Below are 19,897 nucleotides of genomic sequence, written 5' to 3'. Positions count from 1 at the left end.
TATGGTCARACTTATCCTAACTGATAGATTCTGGTTGAAAGGGTTAAAGGAWAGTAGTAAAAATGTCACAACAAAGGRAACAATATTTTGTCAGTTTCCCACTTGTAATTACGACCTGGAGGGTTATAAGTCCAGCCCAGATTTTTATATAAAAACACATTAATGCAACGATACTGAACAAAATGATGAAGTAACAGTTTTATTGAGTTAATTCATTGGGCCCTAATCTATGGATTTCACAGCTGGGAAGACATATGCATGTGTTCGTCACAGATTTAAAAAATGGGCGTCGGGATCTCGTCATGGTCTTTCTGTGCATTGAAAATGCAATTGTGTCCGTAGCTTATACCTGCCCATACGTAACACCCATCGCATGGACACTGTTTGACAAAACATTTTAGAGTGGCAACAAGGTGCATTTGTGTAATAATCATGCTTCTTGTATGCCACACCTGTCAGTTGGATGGATTATCTTGGCAAAGGAGAAATGCTCACTAACATGGATGGAAACAAATTAGTGCACAATTTGAGAGAAATAGGCTTTTTGTGGGTTGTTTTATTTAGCTCATGAAACCAACATTTTCCATGTTGCGTTTATATTTCTGTTCATTGTAGTTCAAAACCGCAGAACATAAACACCATGACCTGAACACACTACACCTACATTTAAACTTGTTTTTTAGGCTTCAAACTTTTCTAATGAATAGCAAATAACCAGAATTCATGTTTTAAAATACAAATAACCAACTCCGTTCTCAACTAAAAATAAAAAATTTTGTAAAAAAATTTTTAACACTTTGCTACTTATCTCTCGTAGCAAGATTCTTCTAAACAACAAAGCGGGCCCAAATGTTTATAAAACAAAAGCTTTGATACTTATAATTAATCAATACATAAGAGAACAAGTCTTTCCCGATCACTGTCAGAATAGATGGGGATCCCTGCTTCATTAAAACTAACATGGCTGGTTTTGAAATTCACAGCAAATGGAGAAAGAACTATTCCCCTCAAAGCTCCTATGACACCCTATCTAGTGCACTACTTTACAAGGGACTGCCACTGTTTCTGGTCAAAAGAGGTGCACTATATAGGGAATAGGATGTCACTGAAATATTTGTCCCCTGCCCTCTATCGGTCTTTGTGTACAGTCTTCAGGTGTTTCTTCAGATACCAGTCTGTTTGAAGCGCTTGCCACACTCGGAGCAAGTGTAAGGCTTCTCCCCAGTGTGGACATTTGTGGTTCTTCAGATTATTGTAATCCAGAAATCCCTTCCCGCAGTACGAGACCAGTGTCTCTTTCCCCGTTATGCCACATCAGGTGAACATTCAGCTCCACACGCCTCTTGAACCGCTTCACACAGAGGGAGCAGGCAAATGGTTTCTCTCCGTGTTGAACGCGGATATGAGCCTCCAGGTCACGCTGTGTAATTAAGCGTTTGTCACAGATCGGGCAGACGAACGGACGCACGCCCAGTGGACCACCTGCTCATGCTTAGTCAGGCCGAAGCGGTAGACGAAAGTCTTGCTGCACTGCTGCACACTGGTGGCCCCGCTGTTCGCCATGGACGCGGGCGTGGCGGTTGAGGCCCTTGAGGTGGGGAAGTCCTTGCCGCAGGCAGAGCAGGCGAACGGGCGCTTCCCTGAGTGGAGGGAGGCGTGACTCTCTAAAGCAGCGGCGCTGCTCAGGACCGACCGCAGTCTGCACACTGGTTCTTGGCGAGGCGTTTCCGTGGAACCGTGGAACCTGGGGAGACTGTTGGAGCGGTCCCGGTGGCGACCACATCGGTTGTGATTGGCGGTATCGGCGCGCCTGCTGGAAAGTCAGTGGGCACTGGGGGGACTTTTTGAATTGGCGCGAGGGCTGACAGTGACAATGAAGGGGATGGGTTGAGGGGTGGAGGGAGACCGTTTCAAATGTAAAGCTCCACGGCCGCAGAACGAGGTCTTCGCGACGAGGGGTGGTGGAAGTGACCTTGAAGGGGTGAGGCTGTGGTGGAGGAGGGGTGGCAGGAGGAGGGCTTGTGTTGTCCCTGTAACCTGGCGAGGGCTGGTGCGGCGTGGACTGGAGGCAGCTTGAGGGCGGGTCTGTATGACCGGCGGCGCTGGGGTTAGAAGGCAGAAACTGTGTCTGTGTGACCAAGCCTCTTAGCTCTGACCTCAGACCTCTCTGTGAGGCCTTGGTGACCTTTGACCTACTCCTCTTAGCCTGGGCTAGGGCAATAGTCTCTGAGCCTGCACCCAGGTCATGCTTCTCTTCTTGGATTTGGACACACCTCCAACAATAGGTGACTGTCTGGTCGGAGAGGTCACATCAGTGTTAGCTCCTCCCTCTTCCTCAATCATGACTGGTTACTACTTCCTTGTCCACTAGACTTGTCGTCAGCCGTCCTACCTTCAGCGGTGTCCTCTACTACATCCTGGTCAACGTGTGATTCCCTGGACTTTTCTTCTCCATTCTGCATCACTTTGAGTAGTCATGGTCTATAGGGGCGGTTCTCTCTCCTCTGGGTTTCTTAGCAACCACTGGAGATGGGGTACTGTCCTGGGGCGGGGCTTAAGCGGAGGCGGAGACCGGAGAGGAGCGCTTCACGTCGACTTGACTTTTGCTTGCCGCCTACCTGGACAACAATCTCCTCCTTATTCTCGCTGGCGGGGGTCGTCTCCGTAGCGACAGTCCTTGTCATCACAGCTTCCGTAGATGTGGCAGGGAGGGGGGAAAGCCTCTCGCCCTCATCTTCCTGCCCCTCTTTTTCCCCCCCCTTGTCTTCTCCAGCCTCGGTGGAGCACATACTCGGGGTACTACTGACAACTGAGCTAAAAACTGTGTCTTAGACATTTGAAAGGGGCCAGAGGGTGAGGGTGTAGTTACAGCAGGGGCTGACAGCTGTACAGGGGCTTCATCAGACACTCCTCTCTGGGACAGCAGGTGACTTCGGTCGTGGCACAGTGGAGGAGCGTTGCACATGCTCAGTGACCAACGACGCTGCTTCTCAGGGGGGCCGGCAGGTTCTGTCAACACAGTCGGAGACGGAGCGGACTGGACCGGTGGTGTTAGCGATGTTTCCGTGGCAACACCGTCCTTCTCCAAAACTGTAGGCGGTTGCGGTTGTGTTGGTGGTGCGGCCGGTGGTCCATCAGGTACAGCTGTAGGCCTAGCTGGTTGTATTGAGGGCACTGCTATTGGACGAGCTACAGGTAGAACGTCTGTGTGAGACTGTGATGGTGATGATCGAGGAGGACGGGGGGTACGGAGCTGGGCTGTGTATCCTGAAGAGGGGTTCTGGGTAACCCGGAGAGGACAGGTGGCGGGCGCTCTGACAATGCTGCTGTCGATTTCACCGGTACGTCGACTGGACCGCTGTGGTCGTTTGGACAGTTTCTTTTGACAGATAGTTACCGTGGACTGGGCCATTACAGTAGACAGGACAGTTGATGTAGACTGGATAGTGGCTGCTGATTGAGGAGATGCTGTCTGGTGTAATGTTGATGGAGGCTCTGCTGCTGGTATTACCAGCGACTGCTGTTCTGCTCCAGGGTCCTGGCCTGCACTGCCACTGGTAACCTCTCTGGTCCTGGGCTGGGATGGGCTGAGAGCCTGGGGGACCTCCTGGGTGTCTGGATCTCCCTGGAGGGGGGCCTCTGCTGACGTAGACTGGGTTGGTGGGAGGCCTTTCCTGGGTGTAACGGTTGACCAGGGCCCTGACGGCTCCAGGTGGGCCCAGGGCTACAGAGGGAGTGAGATTGACAGGATGGAGAAAGGTAGAGGGGAAAGTTGAAAGGGAGAGAAAGAAAGAACAAAAGACAGAATAACAGTGGATAGATTATTATAGATATTATTAGAGCCTGGTTCTCATCCCAATACTCTTTAATACATTGTAATAAGATGTGTGATTCAGAAGCAGKTCTCCCTAGTTCCTACCTCTGCCTGGTAACTCTCTGAGAGGTTGTCTGCGGACCAGAGTCGGGGGATCTCCCCCCTCCTTCTTCAGCAGTATGTACCCGGGGGAGTAGTCATCAGAATAGTCTGCCTCCTGGGGAAGGGGGGGGACAATGGCAACAACAACAGGCTATATTAGTGTCAACAAAAACTCTGACAAAGGCTGTTAGGCCGATGTACGTAAGTCTAAATAAAAAGAAGAAGATTCCAGCAAGTGCAGTGTACAGGTGTTTCCTTTTCTCTGGGGTCAACAAAAATAGGTTGAGTAGAGAGGTGGATGTATTGGCAAGACAGAAAACAGATCGGTCCGTGCTMTCCGGGATCTTTAGGACTTCCCTACTCCGTTGAAGTTGAAATCTAAACCCCTACCTAAACCCCTTAGAAAGGGGCGTCCCAACGATCCTTGATAGCGCTGACCCAAACAGATCGGGGACTCAGGCTAGGTGGGGACTGTCTTACCCAGTCCACCTCCTGTTTGATCAGCACTAAGGCAGTCTGTGGGTTGCCCTCCTCATCGTAGGCCCCCCGGTGCAGCTCCATTCCCTGGTCCGCCTCCCGCAGGTGCCGCTCCCCAGCCCGAGGCAAAGCATGCGCTGTCAGAACTGGAAATAACAGATCGGGGGAGAGAGAGTGGTTAGGACATAAGCCTGACAGAACAGTATGTGTTGCAACACACCGTACCTATCGACCACACCTCTCAAAACCACATTTTCTTCTGTGTAATATTGTAGTCTATAGACCTTTGAAAGAAATCCTACAACTGTTAGCTAGAAATCCAAGCCCATAATCATAAGTCTAATGTGTCTACTGCTACTACTATCAACACTACTGCTATCAATACTACTGCTACTACTATCAATACTACTGCTACTACTATCAACACTACTGCTACTACTATCAACACTACTGCTACTACTATCAATACTACTGCTACTACTTTCAATACTACTGCTACTATCGCTGTCACGTGAAAGTGGCATGCACATCTGTCCAGTAGTTTATAAATATATATTGATGAGAATGAGAAACTTAAAGGATGTTTTGACTTGAATTTTTCTCATATTCATCTGTGGGTGTTTTCAAGGAGCCATTGAAACTAGAAGTCCCMAAAAAAAGTGACACCGAAATGAAGGTAAAATATATATTTATTTTTTGTTTGTCCCTACCCTCTGAACAATCCAAAGTTGGTTTGAGGTGACTAGGTCAAGGACTAATTTCATTTAAAGTGATTTTGTATATGAATATCTATACATACACTGAACAAAAATATAAACGCAACATGCAACAATTTCAACGATTTAGGTGAGTTACAGTTTATAAGGAAATCAGTCAGTTGAAATAAATTCATTGGGCCCTTATCTATGGATTTCACATGACTTGACAGGGTTGCAGCCATGGGTGGGCCTGGTAGGGTGTAGGCTCACCCACTGGGGAGCCAGGCCCAGCAAATAAGAATTAGTTTTYCCCCACAAAGGGCTTTATTACAGACAGAAATACTCCTCGGTTTCATCAGCTATCCGGGTAGCTGGTCTCAGACAATCCCACAAGTGAAGAAGCTAGATGTGGAGGTCCTGGGCTGGCATGGTTACACGTGGTCTTCGGTTGGACGTACTGCCAAATTTTCTAAAACAATGTTGGAGGCAGCTTATGGTAGCGAAATGAACATTCAATTCTCTGGCAACAGCTCTGGTGAATATTCCTGCAGTCTGCATGCCAATTGCACGCTCCCTCAAAACCTGAGACATCTGTGGCATTGTGACAAAACTGCACATTTTAGAGTGGCCTTTATTGTCCCCAGTTTCTTGATATGCCACACCTGTCAGGTGGATGGATTATCTTGGCAAATGAGAAATGCTCACTAACAGCGATGTAAACCAGTTTGTACACAAAATTAGAGAAGAATACACTTTTTGTGCATATTGGAACATTTCTGGGATMTTTTATTTCAGCTCATGAAAACATGGGCCTATCACATTTCAGAAGTTAGAAGCAGATAAATAGAAATTAAGCTTAAGTGTATTYTTTCTACCAAAAAAAGGTGTTCCACTGTCTGCCTGACAAATTCTTATTTCTCCATGGCATTATTGAATACTCTTTTATGATTGGCTTGAAGGGCGTTATAGAGCGTGTATATTTCCCTCTAATGCATGGTATATTGACATAGTAGAATTCAATGGCTATAGTTAATAGTTATTTTGTTTTGTTTGAAATGCTGTTGAAAGCAAAAGTAAATTTCAAAACATTATTTGTATTGATGAATTCGATTGTCATAATAGCAAGCGAGGACTGACAAAACACAGGCCTTATTTTAAGTTTTTATTAAATCTGAAAACATTTCTCTATTTGTGCGGTAGGTTTTATGGGTATGATGACACCTCCCAGGGATGGACTGGGAATGAAAAAAATGGCCCTGGACTTTGACTCAGACCAGCCCACCAAAACCCCWCCAGCAATACACCACCACCGAAACAAAACTTTATGTAAACAAGATCTTTAGTAAAATATATGTAAAATAGAACAAGGGGAACGTGTGGCTCTTAGGAGGCGGCTGGCTRGAAGGAGCACATATTGGCACAATGRCACTGGCAGCAAGGTGGCAAGAATCTCTGGAACCATCTGACCATTAAAATAAATAATACACAAAGACATTTGTTGGTGAAAAGACTGGTGAGTAGGCAAGTCCTAGAACAAAATTGAAATAAACATATTTCCTACCTCCTTAAATGAGCAATTTCTGCAGCAGCTCACTTCTCTCAGCAGTGCCATCTACAACAGGTCACTGTCCAGGGCTATTAAAACATCTCACTCAGTAGCCATGAGCATAAAAACCTCCGGGTGCTGTTGAGATAGAGTGCTCCTGAGCATTCGATTGATGAATTTCAGAGTATAGAAGCTCCACTCGCAAGCTACCCGGGTTACTGACAGGGTAAGTAAGAACTTGTAAGCGAGGCCCAGGATGTGGTATGCGTCAGTCAATAGGTTGTACTGACTAAGAATACGGTAGCAACACACTKGACGGTCCTTGCAAGATGAACAGCTCTTGTCAAGGCTGCCTTGACTTTTTCAAAATCTCTTTCCGTTCCTTTCAGCTGCTCCTCTGTAGACACTGCCATACGATGCGCAGACAGAATGTCCATTCCACTTGTTTGATGATATTTTGTGACTGGTGAGGTGACCTGAAATATTCTGARGAATATCTGAKCTGTAAGTATTGTTTCATACTTCAGAAACCCCTCAATGTATCCTYGTGCCTTGACCCGTGCAGTAGCGGTGATGTTTTTCTGATCTTGCACGGTGAGAAGGACATCAACATACAGACCCTCATCTGGATTTCCAAAAGATGAGGGTGATTGACTGGATGAGATGATTGACTGGTAACCGCGCCAAATGAATCATTTGTTATTTTTAAATATTTGGCTTCATCATCCTAAAGGGACTTCAACCACTTCTCTCTCCGCTTTTCAGCACCACCTTTACATTTTCTCTGTTTGTCCATCTTGCTCCACTGCACTATTTATCCAAATGTCACCACTTAACAGAGATGGGAAAGGGGCGGGGCCCAGGTAAAGTCAGAAAATGGACTGGACAAAAAGTAATTGGCTGGGAGAGAGAGGCTAACAGATGTAATACCCAATCACAGTGGCAGTGGGCCAGCAGCCCACTCGCCTGGGCCAATCAGACACACAGCACTTTGTTAATTTTATTTAAGCAGGGGCTGGGGTTATTTATATTGTTGYATMGGCCCCAACTGYCAAGTGGGCCCACTGGGGAAACTCCTGGTGCTCCAGATGGCCAGTCYATCATTGACACCTCCACTGTGGGACTCTATAGGATCTCACTAGCTGGTGCAAGGCTCTGCACTCCCCAGTGCTTGTTCTGCCCACTGTGATTCATTTCCTCCCATTGGAAATGACAGGCYCTGGTTTTTATAATGCTAGCCAAGATCAACAACACCAAAACGGACTATACAGCTGCAAGCAGTGAGTGGAGTTCCAAACGGACAGTACTAAACAAGTTAAACGTCTGACCTGTGATTCAATGTTTTCCACACACACAGCTATGTGTAGCCTACATGGACACCGCGTCCCCCTACAACGACTAGCCTGAAGCCACAGGCCTTTCTCGCAAACTCTATTTCCCTATGTGAGTGCATTGGGAAAATGAAAGGGAAGCAAARGGGAGTCTGTTGCGCAAATAAACTGAAATGTGTCTTCCGCATTTAACCCAACCCCTCTGAATCAGAGGTGCAGCCTTCCTTGGTCAAGGGGAGAAGAAAATAAAAACGGTAGATTTGTAACACTTTGCAGGGTCGGGGATTCGAATCAGCGACATTTCGGTTCCTGGTCCAACGCTCTTAGCCGCCCTGTGTGAACTGTACAGCGACATTTCGGTTCCTGGCCCAACGYTCTTAACCGCTARGCTACCTGCCACCCCTTGTGAATTGTAGGTCGGGATTTTTGACCTGGCTACATGTACATCGAACAACACAGCAGTGATCAGTAGGGACGAATGTTGGGTTCCACCCATTTGTGGTCGAGGGGAATTCCTTATTATTACGTGATTATCGACTTGGAGTCGCCTCCCYCCTGTACCGCCCGTTGCTTCTCGCCACTATCCAGGCCAAGCAGCCCACATCCTCTGAAGTGTCTGGCTAGTTTCGCCTCCAACTTCTCCATACACTGACTAGGCTTCATATCCGCTTGTAACATACACCTGACATGTTGAGTTCTCACGCTATTAGCCTGATGTAGAGTTTACTGGTTACGTTCCAAAAAAGGTGTATACAAATTAAAACGTATACATTAATCAGTTTGGGGAAATATTCTCAGCGTYGAGCCTTCATGCTCAGCCAAATATCTAGGCTATTAGGATGTTTGTTAATTTGAAAGTAGCTTTGATAACTAGTCCAGGAGCGTATTCATTCCGCGGATTCTGTTGCAAAATGTTTCGGAAACAAACGGGGCGGGAACTACCTGAATTTGTCAAATAGAAAATCGTTTGTTGTAAAACCATTATAAATTGTGTGGCGGAATGAATACACCCGTTTTCTACTCACCGCATTGAACGCCAATGTCACGTTTGCCGATACGTGATGTTCTTTGACTCGGTCCAGGCTCTGCGGTTTGGCGTTCACTTTCACCCGTCGATATCTTCACATTTTCGAGGGATCGAAGCCTCGATTTGAGGTCCTYGTTCTCTTCTTTTATTCTRGATATTTCGGCTCGCAGTTCCKCAATAGTTGTTTCAAAAAGTTTCGTTGTCTCRGTGACTGCAGTCTTCAATACACTCTCCATAACAAAGGCGAACTGGGTTTGAAAACATTCTTTCGACATGTTGGCGGCAACCAGCTTCACCCCACACTTTCGATTATTATTTCCAATGTAATGTACAGGATTGATCAGAATTGTCGGCCTATGTCCRTGACATCATGGTTTCTCTTTCCTCTGTGGACCACTGAGGTATGAYATTAAATGGAGACTGAGTGCAAGATGGCCGACCGTTGTTTTACGCAACCTACCCACGTTCGCATACGCCGACTCATGGACGGTCCATATCCGGGTTGGCCGTTTGTATCCGGTTTATACTGACTAACATCACATGCGCACTAGCACTCAGAGGGAGCAGCTACGATAGCCGTTTTCGAGAGCCACAAAGTAACTGCAGGCTGACTGATCTACAAATCACCTTGCATCATAAATAACGGCTAATTATATTTTGTAGATTAGTCAGGAAATGTATCCATGATACTTTGCAGTTTTGATACTCTGGTACACGGCCAATATGTTCTTCTGTGAGTGATGGGGAACAAATCTGCCTCAGCGACAAACATTTTAATAATTCAATGGATGTTGTGTACAAAAAGGCAATGGAACTCTGCGCACAATGCATAGTGTAACGTACTGAGTGGAGGGCGGGATAAACCGCTCCAGTGTATATTTTTCTGTAAATTTWCCGAAGGATCGATCAAGCTTTTCATTGGTGATAATGTAGAAATTAATGGCGTCGATATATTAGATAAGAAATGTAACAACAATTTAATCAGAGAAATTATAAACAGGAAGTTTACCCTTGCAACAATTTTTCAAAGTGCATCTTCATTTGGCAGCGTGCGTGGACTATTGTCTCGTTAAAAAACAACTGGGGACTTCAGTGCTTTCAAAATAACAGGGAACTCGGAAAAAGACGAGGTGGGGGTAGAGAGAGTAGTGGAGGCGTTTTTTTGCGAGCGCGCTTGTTTGAAATTGAAAAGTGTCGTGGTAGCGTTTGATAAAGAATACCGTCAAGACCAAGCAGCTGCATTAAAAGTGGGATGCACTGTTGAGCGCTACATCCCGAGGGGTTTGTGCTGATTGTACGGATATTGTGACAGCCGGTTTAAATGGCGTCCCTTGAGAAATCAAGAAAAATATGTATGTATGTGTATATATATATGTGTGTGTCAGGAGAAGTGCAGTATTGTCATAAGGAGTCTTATACTTGGAATACGGGGGAGGGAAAAAGAGAGAGGAGGTCTGAGAGGGAGGGAGGAAGATGGTGAGCTTGGGTCGGTTAAAAATGGGGAGAAGGTTTGTTAAAGAAGAATGGTAGAAAGTGTAAGCAGAGTGAACTGAAGACAGGAGTAGAAATGGAAGTGAATGTAGTATCGGAGGTGGTAGGTGTGGTGTAGTTCTCGGACCCCGAGGCTTTCACAGAGGGTCAGGATAGAGATGAGTCTGTGACAGTAGGGGTGAAGTTGTGGGGAAAAGTGGACCCTTGCCCCTTTGTCTGTTCCATTTCTGGTTTCAGGGTGGGTGAAATCAGAGTTGGGTACTGTGGAATCGGTGAGGGTAACCAGAAGTGGTCTTGTGATAATTGTTTGTGTTTATGTTGGTCAGAAGGAGAAGGAGGTCGGCGTTAAACGAATGGGGGCAAGACATTTGAATTGTTTCGCTCTCAAGAAAATGRGGCTATTGAAAGGAGTGATTACTGGGGTGGCAGTAAATGTAAAAGTTGACCAACTGAAGGGGAAGATGCTCGTTGTTTGGTGCGACACAGACAGGGTGGTGAAACAGAAGCGTCATTGTCTGTTCTTTTGAGATTTGATGTTAAGTGATGTTAAGTCTTTGCCCGACAAAAGTGATGTTAGGATATACAAGTTTTTGTATATATATATATATATATATATACGAGCTTTTGTACCGAATTCATTACGTTGTTACAGGTTTCAAGCTTATGGGCATGTGGCAGCAGTGTGTAGGAGGGAGGTTCCTAGGTGTGAGAAGGGTGCAGAAGGGCATGAGACAGAGGAATGTGTAGCATTGGGGAAAGTAGTGGTGCCCATGGGGCTGGGGATCAGAAATGTCCCGTGCGAGAGAGGCAGGTTGAGGTTTCCAGGGTTAGAGTAGTGCATAAGTTGTCGTATGCTGAGGCAGTGAAGAAAGTAGAGGAAGATGGGTCAAGGGGGAGGGATCCTGAGAGGAGTGGTGTGACTAGTAGATATGTACCAGTACAGAGGAATAAACCAACAAGTGATATACGTTTCAGTAAGATTGGATTTATAGTAATGGTTATCAACTGTACTGCAGGGAAGGAACGTAARTCRCAGAAAATTGAGTTTGTGGTGGCAGCTGCAGAGAAGCATTTGGGTGTGCGAGACTTGACATCAGAAGAGTTACAGGGTGTGTTAAGTGGTGATGTCCCTTTCATGTTGTTGGCATGAGGTAGGAMTAAATAGATTTAAATAGTGGAGTAGGGTTGTTTTTTATTGTTATTTTCAAGCAAAGTATAAAGGAGTTGTACTCCAGTCTAGTAAGTGGCGGTAATGCAACATATTGGATGCCAACCTCCGTTAAACCTCATCGAAGAAGAAATAAAAAACGAGCTCCGACTTTGAAAATCGATTTGAACGGTCATTCAACTCGGAATTCCAACTCGGGCCTCTTTATAGAGCTCTGACCTGAAGATCACTGACGGCATGAATTGACGTCGTATTTTTCTGAGTTCCAATTTCACATAATCCACATAGTTATTTGATAACTAATAAAGTATGAGACGTTTCTTACAAGATTCTTCACAGATGTTATCATTGTAATAGTCTTATTTCTAAATATGCAATTAATGTAGAAAATAAGTGTAGTTTTTGTGAATTGGAAAATTAGACTATAGGGCATTTATTTTGTTATTGTTTGCATAGCAAAATATTTTGGGCAGATATGAAAATATACATTAGAAATAAAATGGGTAAACCTGTAAGCATTACCTCATTTTATCTTTTTTATTTTACATACATGCGAAGTGACTGTCAATACATGAATTTGATTTTTTTCATTTTATTGGGAAAATGTTTCATCTATTAAAAGAAGTTCATGGGTAAAAAAAAAAAAAATGTTTCAATATTTTTCTAATTTATTTAGAATATTATTTATCATCCCTGAAAGGTATAAATAGCAATTTATCAAAGAACTGTCCACAGTATTTGTCAAAATGGTTTGTCATATTTGTATATTGTTTGGTTTTGTACAATGTTCGTGTGATGTAATAACTATATATATATAACAATGTACACAAATACTGTAAGTRTCTGTATCCTAATGTATAATAAAAGCTGAATTATATTTTGAACGTCAATAACAGTAAACGTGTAACATACAAAGCTATTGCTTAAATAAAGGTTGTCTTTTTACTCCAGTAAAGAGCGTTCCCGATGTAGATTGTCCCACTACCCAACCCGTTGGTTTGTTTCCGGAAGTTCGACTGTTTTTATGGATGCTTTTTGTGTTGCCTGTCTAGCTAAGTAGCATGCCAACTACCATAGCCTTACTTTCTCTCAATACATCTGGTATTTATATTTATTAGAATAGCCTCAAATACAGTAAGTGCTACAGCTTATATCTCAAAATGATAAAACAATTGCAATAGGACAGTTATTGGTGGATGCAAAAGAGGTTTAGTTACCAGTATCTTTTCTGCTAAGTTTAGCTAATTAGCTAGCTTCATATCATTTTGATAGACTGGATCGTAACACTGACCAACCTGAACAAAAGTAGGTAAACTTTACGATCTCATAACTGTAGCTAGCTACACGTAGACAGTTTGCCATGATGTCTGAAGCCATCGTAACCTTCCAGTCTCAGCTCTCCGGGGTCATGGAGACGGTCCTAAAGTCAGCCATATACGAGATCACCAGGCTGGTGGAGGATAGCTTCCTGGAAGAGGTGTTCCGGAGCCGGGAGCAGGTCGAGTCGCTGAAGAAGCGGCTGCAGTGGTCGGAGGACAGTCGCAAGGAGAGGGATAGAGAGGGAGGCCAGAGGGGGAAGTGTGCGGACTGTGGGAGAGCTGACGTGGAGACAAGCTCTGGAACCTCACAGACAGGTGAGGAGTGAGAGACTTTTAAAGACAATATATCTACTCAACAAAAATATAAACGCAACCTGCAACAATTTCAAAGATATTGCTGAGTTACAGTAAACATAAGGAAATCAGTCAATTGAAATCAATTCATTAGGCACTAATCTATGGATTTCACATGACTGGGAATACAGATATGCATTTGTTGGTTACAGATACCATACAAAAAAGGTAGGGGCATGGATCAGAAAACCAGTCATTATCTGGTGTGACCACCATTTGCCTCATGCAGTGTGATACACAACCTTCACATAGAGTTAATCAGGCTGTTGATTGTGGCCTGTGGAATGTTGTCCCACTCCTCAGAAAATGGCTGCGCAAATTTTCAGAATATTGGTGGGAAATGGAACACAATGTCGTACACACGCCGATCCAGAGCATCCCACACATGCTCAATGGGTGGCATAACTGAGTATGCAGGTCATAAAAGAACTTGGACATTTTCAGCTTCCATTAATTGTGTAAAGATCCTTGCGACATGGGGCCGAGCATTATCATACTGAAACATGAGGTGACGGCGGCGGATGAATGGCACGACAATGGACCTCAGAATCTTATCACGGTATCTCTGCATTCAAATTGCCATCGATAAAATGCAATTGTGTTCGTTGTCTTTAGCTTATCCTGCCAATACATAACCCCACCGCCACCATGGGGCACTCTGTTCACAACGTTTGATCAGCAAAACGCTCGCCCACACAACGACATGCACGCTGTCTGCCATCTGCCCAGTACAGTTGAAAGAGTATGGTTCTCCAGTGTGCCAGTGGCCATCGAATGTGAGCATTTGCCCACTGAAGTCGGTTACGATGCCAAACTGCAGTCAGGTCAAGACCCTGGTGAGGACGACGAGCACGCAGATGAGATTCCCTGAGATGGTTTCTGACAATTTGTTCAGAAATTCTTTGGTTGTGCATACCCACAGTTTCATCAGCTGTCAGGGTGCCTGGTCTGTGGTTGTGTGGCCRGTTGGATGTACTGCCAAATTCTCAAAAACTGCTTATGGTAGAGAAATTAACATTACATTTATCTGGCGACAGCTCTGGTGGACATTCCTGGCATGCTAATCTGTGGCATTGTGTTGTGTGACAAAACTCCAGATTTTAGTGGCCTTTTATTGTCCCCAACACAATGTGCACTTATGTAATGATCATGCTGTTTAATCAGCTTCTTGATATGCCACACCTGTCAGGTGGAAATGCTCACTATCAGCGACCGTAAACAGATTTGTTCACAAAATTTGAGAGAAATATGGTTTTTGTAAGTATGGAATGTCACCTGATCATAGAAGGATCAGGTGTTCCTAATGTTTTCTACTATCAGTGTATATATGAAGGAATCACTCTCTAGTGGGGCTGCTGTAATGTGTAGCATCCATAATTTGGTGATCACTGACCAGACAGTTGAATTGGTGGTGGCATCTTAATAAACATGTTTCCTTTACTTTATCTGATGTGAGGAGACTCCATTATCCACAATGTTGCTTTCCTTTCCTTTTACTACTTCTTCTTCGTGTGTTTTTCCGGCAGACTAGATTGCTGCCGTTCGCAGGTCGGAGTGCAGATTGCAGATTTTGATCACAAAAAAAAGGGAAAAGAGGAAGGGGAATATCTTAAATTGCACCACCATCTAACACTCCACCTATACACTATCTCCAGAAACCCACCACCCCATCCCACTACTTTGGCCCTAAAAGATCCTCCACCTGGCTGTCGGCCTCGGAGGATGGGGGGGGGGGGGGTATCCTTGGGCTATCCTCTACTCTTTTCACTGCCTCAGCATAGGAAACATTTTGTCCCTTTTGAACTTTGGCAATCTCAACCCGTCTCTCTCACAGGGCACTTGGGATCCCAAGCTGATGGGGGTCCCCAGAGTTGACACGCAGTGTTCTTCTATCCCTTCATTACACTCTGTCTGACTATACCCTCCTGCACACTTCTCACATTGTGGGATCTCCCTTCTACACACTGCTGCAATGTCCAAATCCTTGACACCTACAGCACCATAGCAGTTCGGAACATGGGCCCTCACAGAATATCAAATGTAACCTAACCTGACCTTTATCAGGTAGAAAATCTGTTTCAAAGCTCAACAAGACAGACAGTATTCTCAGTCTCGCCATAGCCACCGGGTCTACAACTCACCAAAAGGCGGGCGTCACAAACACTAAGAGTATTCCTTTTCATCTGATCCACCTCTGCACTCAACGCCACCCTACTGGTCACTCCTTTGAGGGGTGTCCTGCTCCAGAGAGCAAAGCACAACACAGGTTGAAACGTGTGATGCGCAGCGGCCCCTGCCTTTGGGCGGAGGATGCACAAAAACTCTATACAATTCCACTTCTCAAAACTTTCACAGATGTAACCGCTCCCAGTTGTGCCTTCACCCAACCTGACACAACGTACGGGTTGGCCAAAAAGCAGGAATCAACTTTTTCCTACCGGTCCAAAATCATCTCTGAATGTCTACCACACCTGTAGTCGCAGGTACTTCACCCTGGTCTGGCTCAACTTCAGAGCGCTACATCACCTGGTCTGGCTCAACTTCAGAGCGCTACATCACCTGTCTGCTCAACTTCAGAACGCTACTTCACCCTGGTCTGGCTCAACTTCAGAGCGCTACTTCACCCTGGTCTGGCTCAACTTCAGAGCGCTACATCACCCTGGTCTGGCTCAACTTCAGAGCGCTACATCACCGCCTACTCACCCTGGTCTGGCTCAACTTCAGCGCTACATCACCCGGTCTGGCTCAACTTCAGAGCGCTACATCACCCTGTCTGGCTCAACTTCAGAGCGCTACTTCACCCTGGTCTGGCTCAACTTCAGAGCGCTACTTCACCCTGGTCTGGCTCAACTCCAGAACGCTCACTACTGCTGACTGACTCATGGTTCTCAAAAGAACAAATAACATTTATAGGTACTTTTACTTGGTTTCTATTCAGGAGACATTTTTACACTTACCCGTCATCGCACTCTGATCTGCTCAGTCTGTTGTTTCAATCTAGGCCTTTCCTTTTACTTGCAATGAAATGTTCTCTTTGTTTTACCTGTGGCCAGGTGTGGAGAGGGGGCGTGGCCTGAAGCAGGAGAAGTACCAGGGGAGGAGTGGAGCAGCTGTGGGGGTGTGGCCGGGAAACAGCCTTCCATGATCGGAGGAGGCTGAGGCCACCAGCCCTAGGAGAACCTCTGAGGTAGGTAGGGGACTGACTTAACACCAGTGTTACGGAATGTTCGTTTAGAACTATATTGTACAGAACAGATGAAACTGATTGTCAGGAAGAATAGGGGACCATCATGTCAGCTCTGTTCAGTCACTGTCAGTTCATCCATAATTTAGTCAGAATCGACTCATTCATTTCCTCTTCCAGTCCACAGAGGTCGGAGGTCAGAAGCTGGACAGTCTGCTGAAAGAGGAGCCTCTCCACAACACTGAGTTACGGGAGAGATGGTGTCTGCCTGGACGGTGAGTTGAGGAGTTTACCACAAATATAACACAGACAATAGCCTACTTTTATTTGATGATGAGAATGATAAGGAGAGTAGCTTCTAATATGTTGTCAACTTGAAACTTTAAGTTCAAATTGAGCGTTAGTTACTCTACTACCGTTTCTACTATTGCCAATGCCTCATGTCTCCTGTGTTTTTCAGGGGCCGATGGTTCGGACGTCTCGGGCCCAGTAAGAGTTCAGTGAGCAGGAGCTGCAGCAGTGCCAGGCTGACTGGGGGTCTGGTCTAGACCAGGGGCCTAAACCTCCGGGCCCCGAGGGAGACGCAGGGGACCCCACCGACCCTCTCTACCGCCCTCGTTACAGCATGAAGGAACTGGTGGGCGCTTTGAGAAGTCTGGTTGCGACGGTAGTGGTGGTGGCGGCCATCTTGTAGACATAGAAGGGCTGGATAGGTTTCCTGGTTCTCCGTCTCGTCTGGGGGCACTGAGCTACGGAGCTGCGGGTCACTACCAAGTGAACTTGGGGGGTCTGAGGGGGGAGACACACCATCGCCCCAGATGCCTGACCCCCATCAGAGCCAGAGGGAGCAGGTGGGATCGCCAACGCCATCCCCCACCCAGAGGTGGAGAACGGAACTGCCTGTTGATAAACGAGGAGGGGTACCTGCAGGACTCCAGTGTCTTGTACCCGAACACGGTGTGCCGGAGTTGGGTAGCAGAGCTGGCCACAGGGTGCTAACCCCATCCACTCTGGAAGCTCAGCCCACAACAACAACACAGAGAGCCTGTATGGTGCTGCTGGCAACTTTGGACACTCTTTAACCTCAGCGATCATTCACAAGAGCAGGGAAAAGGAGGAGGAGGAGGAGGAGGAGGGAGGTGTCACGCCTGCAATCAATGCACCAAGACCTTCCCAGACTCCGTTTCCTCAAGGCCCACAAGCAGAAACACGAAATGGGTAGAGGGTTGAGCACAGGGTCAGGGTCTGGACCTCCATACTCGCGCACCCAGTGCGGTAAGATCTTCACCCAGGCCTGCAACCTCAAGGTCCACCAGCGGGYCCACCAGGCCGAGGGACTCCACCTCTGYAGCCAATGCRGCAAGGGCTTCACTTCCTTCTCTGACCTGAAGAGGCACAAGTGCAGCCAGACGACAGACAAGCCCTACTGCTGCTCCATCTGTGGGAACAAGTTCAATCGGCTTTGGAACCTCAAACTGCATCAGCGCATTCACACACAGGAGAAACCTCACCGCTGCACCATGTGTGACAAGCGCTTCACTCGGGCAGACAATTTGAAGGTGCACCAGCGTATCCACACTGGGGAGAGACCGTACTGCTGCGCTGTATGTGGACTCCGCTTCAAACAACTGGACCATCTGAAGTCRCACCAGCGCAAACACAGGCCGGATCTCCTGAAATGAATTTGTTAAAAAAATATATACAGTACCAGTCAAACGTTTGGACACATCTACTCATTCAAGGGTTTTATTTTTACTATTTTCTACATTGTAGAATTATAGTGAAGACATCAAAACTATGAAATAACACATATGGAATCATTTAGTAACAAACCAGCTTCACCTGGAATGCTTTTCCAGCAGTCTTGAAGGAGATCCCACATATGCTGAGCAATTGTTGGCTGATTTTCCTTCACTCTGCAGTCCAACTCATCCCAAACCGTCTCAATTGCGTTTATGTCAGGTGATTGTGGAGGCCAGGTCATCTGATGCAGTACTCCATCACTCTCCTTCTTGGTCAAAAAGCCCTTACACAGCCTGGAGGTGTGTTGGATCATTATCCTTTTGAAAAACAAATGATAGTCCCACTAAGCGCAAACCAGATGGGATGGTGTATCGCTGCAGAATGCTGTGGTAGCCATGCTGGTTAAGTGTGCCTAGAATTCAAAATAAATCACATACAGTTTCACCAGCAAAGCACCATCACACCTCCTCCTCCATGCTTTACGTGGGAACCACTCATGTGTAGATCATCCGTTCACCTATTCTGCGTCTCACGAAGAAGGACAGATTCCACCGTTCTAATGTCCATTGCTCATGTTTCTTGGCCCAAGCAAGTCTCTTATTCTATTGTTGTCCTTTAGTGATGGTTTCTTTGCAGCAATTCGACCATGAAGACCTCATTCGCACAGTCTCCTCTGAACAGTTGATGTTGAGATGTGTCTGTTGTTTGAACTCTGTGAAGCATTTTATTTGGGCTGCAATTTCTGAGGCAGGTAACTCTAATGAACCTATCCTTTGAAGCAGATGTAACTCTGAGTCTTTCTTTCCTGTGGCGGTTCTCATGAGAGCCAGTTTCATCATAGGGCTTGATGGTTTTTTCGACTGCCACTTGAAGAAACTTTCAAAGTTCTTGAAATGTGCCGAATTGACTGACGTTCATGTCTTAAAGTAATGATGGACGGTCGTTTCTCTTTGCTTATTTGAGCTGTTCTTGCCATAATATGGACTTGGTCTTTTACCAAATGGGCTATCTTCTGTATACCCCCACCTTGTCACAACACAGCTGATTGGTTCAAATGCATTAAGAAGGAAAGAAATTCACAATTAACTTTTAATAAGGCACACCTGTTAATTGAAATGCATTCCAGGTGACTACCCATGAAGCTGGTTGAGAGAGTGCCAATAGTGTGCAAAGCTGTCATCGTTGTAAAGGGTGGCTACGTTGAATCTCAAAGATAAACAAACCAAAAGGTATGTTAACACTTTTTTGGTTGCTACATGATTCCATATGTGTTATTTCATAGTTTTTGATGTCTTCATCATTATTCTACAGTGTAGAAAATAGTAAAAATAAAGAAAAACCCATGAATGAGTATGTCGTGTCGTTGACTATCATTAAATGTGAAGACTGTATATTATAAATTCTGTGTAATTTCATTTTGCGATTAAACTAAACATGTAACTTAATTAACTAGGAAGTCGGGGTACCACGGGAACATGTTTAGAGTTTCATTTTCCGGAATATAACTTCAGATATTTTCATATCTTATCAAAACAGTTGCTTATTAATGAATTTTGCCCTCATCAGTCTCATTACTGAACGTCGCAAACCCTTGGATATCTGCACGAACACTAGCATAGAATCATGTATAAGCGATATATACA

The 19,897-nt window shown here is 45.5% G+C and overlaps 1 protein-coding gene and 1 pseudogene across 1 annotated transcript; one reads left to right on the top strand and one right to left on the bottom strand.

Moving 5' to 3' along the window:
* Positions 1-2,300: 2,300 nt before the first annotated feature.
* LOC112078032 (uncharacterized) lies at positions 2,301-9,437 on the bottom strand. Its single transcript, XM_024144396.2, has 4 exons — positions 8,994-9,437; positions 4,397-4,539; positions 3,920-4,031; positions 2,301-3,724 (listed from the first exon to the last, which is right to left on the bottom strand). Exons 1-4 carry the CDS (start codon positions 9,268-9,270, stop codon positions 3,336-3,338), a joined length of 921 nt encoding a protein of 306 aa, XP_024000164.1. The 5' UTR covers positions 9,271-9,437; the 3' UTR covers positions 2,301-3,335.
* A 3,204-nt stretch (positions 9,438-12,641) lies between these two features.
* Positions 12,642-19,605, top strand: LOC112078033 (uncharacterized; annotated as a pseudogene).
* Positions 19,606-19,897: the final 292 nt, after the last annotated feature.

This window comes from Salvelinus sp. IW2-2015, unplaced genomic scaffold (genome assembly GCF_002910315.2).
Source record: "Salvelinus sp. IW2-2015 unplaced genomic scaffold, ASM291031v2 Un_scaffold5174, whole genome shotgun sequence".
In the NCBI taxonomy this organism is placed as follows: domain Eukaryota; kingdom Metazoa; phylum Chordata; class Actinopteri; order Salmoniformes; family Salmonidae; genus Salvelinus; species Salvelinus sp. IW2-2015.
This window is presented reverse-complemented; position numbering and strand designations above follow the sequence as displayed.